We start from the raw sequence: 12,233 nt of genomic DNA on the forward strand, positions 1-12,233 counted from the left end.
GGTTGTTTAAATACCATGTGAAATAGGGGCCTTTGGGTGGCACAGCGGTTAAGTGTCTGCCTTCGGCTCAGGGCGTGATCCCAGCATTCTGGGATCGAGACCCACATCAGGCTCCTCCACTGGGAGCCTGCTTCTTCCTCTCCCACTCCCCCTGCTTGTGTTCCCTCTCTTGCTGGCTCTCTCTATCTCTGTCGAATAAATAAAATCTTTAAAAAAATATACCATGTGAATTATATTCTTAAATATTTCTTGAATTCATTGGCGACAATTTACTTTTTTTAAGAGAACGGAGGCCTTGAATTCACCCGAACTTTAGCTTTTTCCCTGTCACCCTTCTTTCCCTGCATGATCATATTAAACAGGCCCAGCTCTAGCTCAGGGCCTGGGCCCAGAAGGTCTCAAACACCTGTGCAGTGATTAGAATACTCCAAACCGTGTTCTGTCACCTTAAATAATTTTTGACCAGATTCTCTTGCTGGTTTCCTATCTTGTATTTCGCACGGGCGGAATTCTAACAAACGAAAGACCCCTGCGCGTTCCCATGGTCTGCCCGGGCAGTGACACAGATTCCTGGCAGGGTAACGGTGACGGAGAGCTGCCTCTCCGAGGAGACTTCAACTTTGAGAAAATCCAGGGAATGAAAACAGTGGCCAGCTTACTTTCCATGCAAATGAATTCTGAGACGTTTGTTTTCAACAAAATGCTTTTATTTCTATTTTTTGATGGAATGCATTGTTAGGTGCTTGCATGGAACATCAAAAGGCATCGATGTTGTTTTGTTTTAACTCTTCCTTCCTGGTTGCAGAAAGGGGGTAGAAAAGATCTGCTGAAGGAAAGCCCAGCAGAAGCCACATGGTGTGAGGCAGTGAAGGGGTCATTTCTGTGGCTGGCCACGGAGTGCGGAGTGATGGTCAGTAGTCATCGTAGTAGTTGACGCTGGCTCCGTGCCTTAAGTTGTTGGGGTTCTGGGGACCAATCGCTGCGTCCTCATCATAGTGTCGCTGGTAGTAATCGTAGTCATGCCCATTCCGACCTCTGTTTAGCCAATAAGTGATGTCATCTTCAAATTTCTGGAGAAAAAGAGAAAAACAGAACAGATTTAAGGACACACACTCCCCCTAGACTACATCCTATCTCTGGCTCTTCTCTGTGACGGCTTGTCTTCAGTGATTAACAACTCTTACCAAGAATCACTCTTCCTGATACTATTCTGTGCTCAGAGGTCAACACAGCCCGTGGATAAAAGCCATTGTCCCCAGAGGAGTCCAAGCCCTTGAAAACGTTTGCGCTATGAGTTCTAAATACACCCGACACTCAAACATTGTTCTCTTCTTTGGGAAATAAAATGGACATCTCCCAAAGATAGCAATAGCTTGGCCTGACCCCCAGGCTGCACACATCTTACAGACATTGCCTTCTCTCCCTGGCCTGCCCTGGGCCTGTCCCACTCCAGTGCACAGAGTAGATGCTTGCTAAATTCAGTCACCTCCACCCTGGCATGGCGGAGCCACGCGAACTTGCAGTGGCGGCTCTTTTATGCCCGTGGTGTTGGCTAGCGCTGGCATGGCTGCCCTTGCTCATTCCACAAGCGCTGACTACATGGGCCCAGCCTGTCAACCCTGTGCCGGCCACTGAAGGGCCACCCAAAGCAAGTAGGCCAGACTCCCTGCCTTCCTGAAGCCTACAGTTGCTAAGAGACAGTTGCAGTTAGCAGGAATGAAAGGGAAGGGGAAGAACTGAAGGGAGTGAGAAGCACAGAAGGACTTTTAGGTTTACAGCTGGGGTCACTGGTCTTCGCTATGGATGCCTCTCTTAAAGGAAAGACTAATTCTCTGCGGGTAGTGAAGGTGTGAGATGAATGTAGATGGGTGCTCTCATGTGTCAGTGCTGACGGCTTGGTGAGAGGTTTGGTGTGAGGCCAAGAAGGCGGGGACAAGAGAAGGATGACCTAGGGAGACTGCAGGGTATTTAAAAGTTTGGGTCCAATTTTTCTCAAAGTGTGGCCAGTGCACCCCTGCATCCTAATCTCTAAGGATGCTGTACAGCAAGTTTGCAGCCCCCCCACCAACTGCCTGGATGGAATTTTCCCGTGGTTAGGTTGCAGGAGTCTAGTAAGACTGCCAGGGAGCATGAGTATTTGAGCACTGCCTGAAGCTGGAAGGCCCGGCCTCACCCATGATGGTGTTCTCTGTGGCCGCCCCCTTCGGGTGAGTAGTGGGTCAGCCCATGCCACGCCGGTGAGCACCACTGCTGCCCTCCTCTGCCCGCTGAGCCCCAGGGGCTCTGGCGTCTGCTCAGCCCTCCCTTGGCCTCTGCCATGAATGTGAGAATGTTTGCTTTCCCCACAACACGGCAGCCTTTCCCAGAGTGAAATCATCTTTCTCCTTGGTTTTTCGCATTTTACAATCGTGTTTGAAGTTTTGGCAAAATTCAGACCTTGAAACATCCAGGTTTTCCAGAAATTAAAGAAACGTTTTGTGAGTACAGAAATAACACACATTTTACAAATTGATGCGTGGGAGTGGGGCAGAGAAAAAGGGGGATCGTAACTCCACTGCCAAAGACAACCACAACAGACAGGTTTGATGTATTTCCTTCTAGTCTCTTCTGTGACTGTTTATATTTTTTTAAAGATTTTATTTATTCATCAGAGAGAGAGGGAGAGCACAAGCAGGGGGAGCGGCAGGCAGAGGGAGAAGCAGCTCCCCACTGAGCAAGGGGCCCAATGCAGGACTCGATCTCAGGACCCCGGGGTCATGACCTGAGCCAAAGGCAGATGCTTAACTGACTGAACCACCCAGGCGTCCCTTTTCTGTGACTATTTAGTTATAATCTTATGGATCCTCACCTTTATTCTGGTTTTTGTCACCAGTCATCATTTTAGCCATTTCTCCATGTTAGACTCTTAATACATGGACTACATCAAAGAAACGCAAATTACTACAAGGACATACCATTTTCATGTTCAACCAAAGTACTTTTTTTTTTTTAATTTTCAGTGAGAATTCAAGGTGGTGCTGAAGATGCCAGAAAATTGGTGCCCTCGCACGTGACTTCCGGGAATGTGCAGTCTGACAGCACCCAAAGACCCTCAGTGAGTCTGCCTTCTGCCTGAGCAACTGCATTGGGAAGAACGCAATACCAACTATGGGACAAGTGGCGCACAGAGATGTGAATCATAGTGCCTGTCGTTTGGGTTGCTGTGATTGTAAGTTAATCCATACAGGTGCTTAGAATCCTGCCTGGCAGAGTCTGGGTGTATGTATTTAGCTTTTTGCACAGAAAAAAATTATACTTGAGTAGCAAAAAGGTAATTAGGGAATAACTGATATATCCAATGATTGGGAATGGGAAGGAAATTATAATCCAGCTACACGACTGCATTTTATGCAGCCATTAAAAATGAGGCTTCTAAAGAGTTTAATTTTATGTTGCATCTATTGCGATGTCTTATACATCCCCTATGTACAGAACGCATCTTGGGCCCTTTGGAGAAGTGCTTCTCCAGCTGCCCCCGCTTGGAGATGCTGCCCTTCATCTGTCCCAGTCCCCCTTCCAGCTGGAGTGGCAGCCTGAGTGTTCTCCAGGCCACAGCTGAGCCTCCAACACAGCACTCCTGCTGGCGCCGCCCTGCTGGTCACTCTGTACAATTGCTTCTACGCATCAGACCCTGCGACTTCAACTCTGCCCCCAGCTACAGTCTGTGATTGTAAACATTCTTTTTCCTTGGCTTAGTGAATATATCCACTCATCACCCTGCCTGAACACATGAATGGAATGGCACCATCTCATTCTGCAAATGCATTGCCAGATTTTCCCGAACACATCTGCAAAGACCCATCTCTCTTAAAAAGTCACTTCTCATCTCTTCCCATTATCCTCATGGGTCTTTGCATCAATCTTGTTGTTTCTGACATTTTGGGGAGGTAAAGCTGCAAATGTGTTTTGGGGAGGTTGTGAGTTATTTCTTTTTTAAGATTTTATTTATTTATTTGATAGAGAGAGAGCGTGTACAAGGAGGCAGAGCAGCAGGCAGAAGGAGAGGGGAAAAGCAGGTTCCCCACTGAGCAGAGAGCTTGATGTGGGGCTCGATCCCAGGACGCTGGGATCAAGACCTGAGCCAAAGGTAGCCAGCTGCCCAACCAACTGAACCACCCAGGCACCCCGGTTGTGAGTTATTTTAAAGACACCCAGGCAAACTGTGCAGATAAGTTACATGGGATTCTGGGATGAATTTAAGTGCCAGCCATTTTGGACAATGGCTTCCTTGGAATCCCGTTTCTCAGTCATCTTGGGAGAGATTCCCATTTGCATGTGGTATGTTGAAAAATGCCAGCTGATGTCCCTGTATCCCAATGGAAATGTTATCCAATGCCTGGGGAGGACTTGGCCTGTAATGGGGGCTCATCCTTTTTGGAGTGAATTCTGAAGCCTAATTATCTGTGCCCTGTTTCCTCAAGCCAAGCCTCTGTCCCCACCCCACCGCCCTGGGAGGAGCCAGGCTGCCAGCGGGTGGGAATACCCACCGCTTCGTCGAAACCCATGTAGAGGAACTGCTGGTACCACTGCTGGACCTCCGGCCGAGAACGGTCCCACAGCTGCCGCTTCTGGCGCTTCGGGCTGTTCAAGAATTCTTTGGCCTTGCTCTCGTCCACCACCACTTTACTCTTGGTCGGAGCGGGTGCTGAAATGATCAATTCCCCACCCCCCAAAGTACAAAGAATGATTTCTTTCCTTATTGGGATGAGTCACTAGTATATACCCCGCACCCCAAGTCCACCCTGCCTCAGATGGTTTTGATTTTCATTCTTACACCACATGTGATAAAATACGGCCACCTGTCATCAGTCTCCATGCCCCTTGGTAGTAAGATCTCCACTTGGGTGCAGCCATGTCAAGGGGCACAGGCTAGCCCCCAATTTCTAAGGCACAGGGAAAAGATAAGATTTAGCCCATCCTCTGCAGCGACTCACCAGGCCTGGACCCCAGGCCTCAGGCAGGGGCTGGCGGCATACCCCTTAAGCGTTTAGGAAACAACTGGATGTCTAAGGCCACACAAACGTATGTTCCTTGCACATGCCAACCAGAGAGCACTGTGCTTGCTTAGGATAGGAGACCATGGAGAAAAAAGACCTGGGACGCTGAGCCCAGGCCCAGCCCGGCGGTACAGCAAGATTTCACCCTGGAGAGCGGGAGCAGACCGGGCCACCCTCTGCGGGCCTCACAGATCTTCGATGATTCACCCAAGTCTTGACGGGTACTGGCCCTTACTTTCACACTCAGCTTCTCCCAACGTCTTCTCATTGTGGTCTCAACTGTTTAAAAGGCACCACTTGTGCAGGCTGGGCTCAGGGGAGGCAGCTGTGTCATTGCATCTGCCCCTGCTTTTGGCCCCTCATCTATTAAAACTCGACTGGCAGTCCCCATCTTGGTGTTGTCATGAAGGCCGCATAGGATGATGGGAGTGAAGTGTGCTGTGTGATCCCTGGTCACATGCATAAATAGCCATGGATTTGTTTCCTCACTTCCTGTTCATCTATGTCTCTCTCAGGGCTTGTTACAACTCTTTTGTACATAGTAGGTGCTTAATATGTGTTTCTAGGCTTGGCTCGAGTAAGCACTGAAGATGTACACCAGGACTCGCGATTACCTTGGTGGTCTGCTCTCTCTCACCTCTGACAGGCTGGCCCTTCGAGAGCTTCCATTGCCCTGGGTGCTCTGGAGGAGCGGGCTGCCCAGCACAGAGATCGGGGATTGGCCAGGGCCTGGTGAGCAGCTGGAAATGCTGAGAGAGATGCCGCGAGCTCCCTCAGGAGCCTCCTGCCCCTTCGAGGGGCCCCAAGTGCTCAGCACCTGGGGGATCTCTGGAGGGCTGACTGAGAAGCATGTGAACAGCACTAGGGAGCCACACGGTCAGGGAGCAGACTTGAGCCTGCCAGAATCCCCTCTTAACTGGGTGGGGGGCAGGGAGGGAAGAATAAGGGATCAAAGGTTCCCATCAGAAACGTGGTCACACTCCTAATTTCCAAAAGGTAGACAACTTCTTCATTTTCCAGGCGAAGATGACAGTTCCAAGGGAAGATGACCTTCACAAGACCCATGACTGGTCCAACTGATCTACCCGATTATGGCGGGCCCGGAACTCACAGCGCATGGCTCCCAGCCTCTTCTGTTTCTACAACGGTTTGCCGCCCGCTACCACGTCACAGGAGTATTTTTTCACAACAGGTGTTAGTAACAAAACGGCTTTTTCTGTTCCACCCTGCCCCCAAGGGCTAACTGGGTATAGAGAACCACAACAGTACTCTTCCCAGTCTGCCTCACAGCGGATGTTTTGTGTGCTCCAAAGGGTATCATGGTTCTAAATACACAGCTTTCAATTAACACTGTCGCACTGTTTCTTTTATTTTGGGATCCACACTGACAGCTTTCAGAGAAATAATCTTCAAACATTTACGGCAATAATATTTACCTAATAAAATACCGCACGCACAGCCGCAGAGTAAGCCCTTCAGATCTGCCAACCTTCAAGGAGTAAACACTTCGATGTTCCAAACACAGACCCCAGTGAGTGCACTCAACATCGCCTTGCACTGCGACCCGTTAAGAATGCCGCCCTTCTCCGTGTGGGGTACCCTTACCTTCCCGCTTCTGAAGCAGCCGCTTGAGTTTATTCCCACTTATGCCACCTAACGGAATGAACAGAGAAGTCGTGTCAGAGTTGCACCGTACCCTTTCATTTCTCAAGTGCAAGAACCAGAGTTGGAAAAAATCCCCGCCCGCCCGCATCTCTATCTGGTAACCTGAGTTACCAGAGTCAGCGTTTCTCCGTTTGCCACGTTCCCTGTCATGCAGGAAAAGCAAACCAGGCTGCTCATGACCAGACTGAGGACAGTGACGGTGGCTGAGCAGGGGTATTACGATTTGAGGTACTCCCTAGGAGAAACGACAGTGTCTTTTCAGCCCCTGATGTCTTATTACAAGGCCAGGCCACCCGGCATGCGTACCTTCCTGCGGACTTTCCCTTTTTATGGCATAGTAAGTGCAAGTGTTCCCCCCAAATTCATATCCAGCCACAACCTCTGAATGTGACCTTGTTTGGCAAGAGGGCATTTGGAGATGTAATCAAGGATCTCAGTTAACTATGAGGGAGGTGGTATCATGCTGGCTCTAAGGTGGGCTTTTTTTTTTCAATGTTTTTTTATTTTATTATGTTAGTCACCATACAGTACATCCCTGGTTTCTGATGTAAAGTTCGATGATTCATTAGTTGCGTATAACACCCAGTGCACCATGCAATACGTGCCCTCCTTACTACCCATCACCAGTCTATCCCATTCCCACACCCCCCTCCCCTCTGAAGCCCTCAGTTGGTTTCTCATAGTCCATAGTCTCTCATGCTTCGTTCCCCCTTCTGATTACCCCCCCTTTCTTTATCCCTTTCTTCCCCTACCGATCTTCCTAGTTCTTATGTTCCATAGATGAGACAAATCAAATGATAATTATCTTTCTCTGCTTGACTGAATTCACTCAGCATTAGGTGGGTTTTGAATCCGATGGTTGGGATCTTTGGAGGAGAGGGAGAGGGTACAGAGAAGGTCGCCATGTGAAGACAGAGGTGGGCAGACCCCGAGAAGTACCATTTGCTGTAATTTTTATTCAGTCCTGAAAGTATTTCTAAGCAGCTAAACATTTGAATAGAAGATAACATGCCTGGCCTGGTAGGACCCCCTCCTCTTCCTGGTGCACAGGTGTGAGGAGGACCTGTAGACACGTCTGGCCCTTCGGTGCTATTTGTAGGTACAGGGCTCGTCCCCGGAAGGGGTATCCATAGCCCCCGGGAGAAAAGCACGGCCTCAGAAGTAACGAACAGAGCGTGCTCCGGTGTAAGGAGCTGGTCAGGTCCCAGGTTGGAGGGGGTGCTGTCCACCTTTTCAGGCAGGTCCTTCACCTCCCCATCCCTGGACAGACCCTAAGGCCTGTGCTTGCATCTGCAAAGGTGCAGTTTTCTGGGAATAGCAGCCATAGTTTTAGCCAGCCTTTCAAAAGTGTCTGGGAACAGGGTAAGATTAAGAACCACCCCCTGCTTAAAGAATTTACTATGTAATTGGGGGGGAAAAAGCACACTTGGGACCAAAGGTCTCAAATGGGCTGCCCGCAGCTGAGCTTTACCTGCACAAACACCCAGTGTTTACAAAGCTTGAATTTGAAGGCCTCTGGGCCGGAGTCACTCAGCACACCTCGGGGTACATAAGAGCCATCTCACTTAGTAGCCCTCTGTGGGCATCTGAATTTGAGCACCACCCACCTGCCTTTAGAGGAGGCACGCCAGCCAGGAAACACGGTTGGGAAGAATTTCTAGGAACCAGGGATTTGGGTTTTTTTTCGTACATCATACATTTATTACCAACAACCCTCTCAACTCCAAAATTGGGCACAGGGATTAGAAATAAAAATACATCGCACTTCTCAGTAAAGCATTACTAGCAACTTTCACTAAAAATGTATAAACTTTGTTAAAAATTTACCAAGCCTTCAAATGATTTGATTATAGGTATTTATAATACGTACATTCTAAACTATGTAAACTGGTACAGTGGAGTACCATTTGAAAAAATGAGTCAACAAATAGTTTCCAGAAACACCCCTGGGCCATAGATTAGGGCATAAACTAAGGTTTCCAACACCTGGGCAGCCACTCCAAAGATGGGGTGAGTCACCCCACGAGGTTCCCCATCAAGAGTAAATAAGCAGAGATGGGCACTTGATGGGACTCCTGTAGAGGGGATTATTTAATTAGGGTGGGACTACACTTAAAGGCTGTGCTTCCCATCAGATCTTAAGAGTCAATAAAGAAATCTATGAACACGTTTGCCAAAGCAGACAGATACGTTCCTTGGCACAAATATTAGCATTCATTAATATCTTAACATTGGTCCATCTCTAACAACAGCGTGGCACACACAGAATTAAGTATCGCCCCTCCATCTGTTTGCCTTCTTAACAATAAATGAATGAAATGTGGCCTGATGTTGAAACAGACATTGGATTCAGGCATTTGCGATCTCGTTGCAATTTCTAGCAGCAAATGTGTCACTACTGTTCTGGAAATGAAAGCCTCACCAGAACTCATCTCTACAACAGAAAGACACAGAAAAATCCTAAGTGATGAATTATTGATGTTGCCACTGTGCCAATTACTAGACACTGAAGTATAAATAAATATTAATATATGTGATCGGACACACTAAATTTGTTTGAAGAAAAAAATGAACAACTGAATAGCTGTGAGTTTTTTCCTACAGTATGGAGGTTTTTTGCCCCAATATCATCAGTCACTACTTCTAGGCTGATAATAGGCACTCCTGAATTTATTAAACCTGACATTAGCTCTCCCAGCAGATACAGAATTGTAGGACGCCCCCTTTGAAGGCACTGACTATTTAATAAAACTCTTCAAGAAGGAGCAATGATCATTTTCTCCATTAAATGTTTTTGGATGTCATAAGGAGCCATCTGTGGGACTGGATGTATAAAGATTTTCATGTTATGTCATAAGAACTTTCACATTCCAGCTCAATGATGATAATATTTTAACTGACACCTTTCACTGCGTTCTTGGCACGAATGAAATAAAACACAAATCTGAAAAGGAATGGCTTATAGCAGGTGCTCGCTCCTTTTATTCAGATGTGCTTCTGAAAATGGGAGGAACAAAGTAGGAGAGGGTAGATCAATCATGTAACTGATTAGCGTCCCCTGTGGTTGTAACTTAGAAGGAGAGCAATTCTCCCCACTTGAACAGGTCCCCCGCTGTGCTGGAGACCTGGGGCTTTGGCCTCAGGCTCCTAGGGCAGGCTTCCTCCCTCCCTTCCACCAGGAGTTGGCTTTTCCATACCTGTTTTGAATAAGCAAAGCAGGGAAGCAAAGCAATCATGGTGTCATCAGGTAGCTACTTTGTAGGGGGAAGAGCACAGTCTCCTGGTCTTGGGCAAGCGTTCCATGCTTTCCTGCCCCAGGACCCTTAGCAGAGGATCTGGGATCATCCTATGCCTCTCAGAGTTGTGAGCCTCAAAGGCGCTCATGCAGGCATGAGGCCCCGAGTGAGCCATAAAGGGTCCTACAAGTGGAAAGGTAGTCCGGTCAGGACAAAACCCTCAGGTGGGGTCTGTAGACTCCCAGGGTTCAGATGCCTGCACCCCCGGCAACCTACTTCATTTTGGGGATGTATTTGAATATGCTTATTTCATAGGGCACGAACCTAGAATTTTCAACCGATTCACTGAGGGCTCCATGAAGCACAGAAGGTTAAGCATTTCTCCTTTAAAAGCATTTCCCCCATAGGGGATCTGAGGCCTGTGCACAGTCTGGCAGACCTGGAACTTGATTCAGTTGGGAGACGCTTGGTAAAGCATTGCCTGGAAGGACATCTCCATAATGACGCTCTTGGGCTCCCCTCAGTCCTGGAGGGCCCCCACCGCTGATAGCTCCCGTTACCCCTTTGCCCCTCCAAAACACTTCTTGCCCCTCCTTCGGACCTTGGCCCTCATTCTTTCCCAAGGTAACCACGCATGTCTGAGACCCCGCCCTTAACCCTGGTACTCTGTCTTGAGGAACGCTCCCACTCGTGCATGTGCAAAACCCAAGCCCCCTATCACCCCATGGTACTTGCCCGGGCTCCGGTTGGGTCCCTCCGCCCTCACTCCATCCCCGATCTTCCTCCCCGGCGCCCTGCCATCGCCCCACTTACCTGGGCCCAGGCACAGCAGCAGGAGCAGCGCCAGAGCGATCAGGGCCAAGACGGTGGGCCGCGCGGAGGAGGCGGCCATGGCTGCGGCGAGAGGGCAGGAGGGAGACGCGCACCTCAAGCCGCTGCACAAGAGGACTGGGCGCGCCTGGACAGGGGCGCAGGCAGGCGGGCGCTCCCTACATTCCAGCCGGGGCGGGACCTAACGGCTGGGCGCAGAGCCAACGGGCCACAGGCCAAGCGGTCTCTCGGAACGCCACCAAGCCCCGCACCCCGGCCCCCGTACCCCTGTCACACCGTCACCCCCGCCGCCGCTCCACGGGGGCGCCGTCCCTCGGCTGCAAGGCCACGGACGCGCGCGATGCCGGGGCCACTGACGGCCGCAGGGGTCAGGGGAAGGGATGGGGAGATGGACTACCCGGTCCCAGCTCAGGTTTCTCTCCCCCCTTCCCCTCTCGGCCGGCCTGGCTCGCGCACTGCTCGCTTTCCCCCTTTCCGCTCCCCGCTGATGCTTCCCTTCGTCAGCATCTCGCTCCCTAGCGGGCGCGGGCGGGGCCCTGCCCCCGCCTTGGCTTCTAAAGTGGCCTTTGGAATTTCCTTAATTCCGCGCGCTGGGCTTAAAGATGCCTTTGGCGGTGTTGTGTTTTGTGAGATTTTGAAAGGCTCCACAGTCTGGGTTCAGAACTGCAGTTCAGGAAAACTTCGCCCCCCAAACTACTCTGATAGAAAAGCCTTTCAGAAACCAGGAATCTGGTGAACTCCGTAGGTGTTCGCAGGACAAAGGGGCCCCTCTGTGCGCCCCATAATTGGTGCACACCTAGAAGATACTAAAGGAAGGCCCAGTGAGACCGCAGAAGTGCCACCCCTGTGCCAGGCCTGCCCAAACACAGAGGACGCATTAAGGGGCAGTGTGGGGCGGTGGAGGAAAACTAAACCCAAGTCGTCCCAACTGACCTCGAGCTGGTCACCTGCATTTACAAAATGGCCACGGTGCGGATATTACTTTAGGGCCCCTTCCCACCCAACATCTGCTCTGAGCTCAGCTAGATTGCTTTTCCTCGGCTGGGTTCTCCCTTGTTATACCTTCCCCTGGTCAGTGTTTACCATCCTGCCCTAGGATCCGCTCTCCATGTGAAGCCCTTGGCTTTCCCCAGCAGGCACTGGGAAAGAAGCACCTTAACTCTGAGCTACAGGAGGCAGATGGTGGCCCAGGGTCACACGCCTAACTATTGTAGGGAGATGCTCACCAACCCTTGGGGGACCGGAGGAACCAGGGAGAAGGAGGAAAAGCATGGTAGCATGGATTTACTCTAGCCCAGGGACGAGACATTTATTAGCAGGAAGAAAACCAAAGCAAGTACAAAGCCAGTGTTCTGTTTGGATTGGTTTAGGACATACATTAAAGATGTTAATTGTAATCTCTCATTTATCTTGTGGATATCATCCCCTCTGTGCTCCAAATCTCCAGCAGAATTTGCTTCTAAGA

The 12,233-nt window shown here is 49.8% G+C and overlaps 1 protein-coding gene across 1 annotated transcript; it reads right to left on the minus strand.

The window, feature by feature from the left end:
* Positions 1–695: 695 nt before the first annotated feature.
* ECRG4 (ECRG4 augurin precursor) lies at positions 696–11,237 on the minus strand. The gene is made up of 4 exons (XM_002913503.4): positions 10,751–11,237; positions 6,642–6,689; positions 4,527–4,684; positions 696–1,070 (listed from the first exon to the last, which is right to left on the minus strand). The coding sequence occupies exons 1-4, from the start codon at positions 10,827–10,829 to the stop codon at positions 912–914; spliced, it is 444 nt and encodes a 147-aa protein (XP_002913549.1). The 5' UTR covers positions 10,830–11,237; the 3' UTR covers positions 696–911.
* Between the last annotated feature and the right edge of the window lie 996 nt (positions 11,238–12,233).

Source organism: Ailuropoda melanoleuca, chromosome 4, assembly GCF_002007445.2.
Source record: "Ailuropoda melanoleuca isolate Jingjing chromosome 4, ASM200744v2, whole genome shotgun sequence".
Classification (NCBI taxonomy): Eukaryota; Metazoa; Chordata; class Mammalia; order Carnivora; family Ursidae; genus Ailuropoda; species Ailuropoda melanoleuca.

Excerpts from the sequence above, each read along its gene's own strand:
- ECRG4 (XM_002913503.4), bottom strand. The coding sequence starts at position 10,829 with ATGGCCGCCTCCTCCGCGCGGCCCACCGTCTTGGCCCTGATCGCTCTG. Across the intron at positions 6,690-10,750 it reads GCTGCTGTGCCTGGGCCCAG|GTGGCATAAGTGGGAATAAA; the intron begins GTAAGTGGGGCG and ends TCATTCCGTTAG. Across the intron at positions 4,685-6,641 it reads GCTGCTTCAGAAGCGGGAAG|CACCCGCTCCGACCAAGAGT; the intron begins GTAAGGGTACCC and ends TGATCATTTCAG.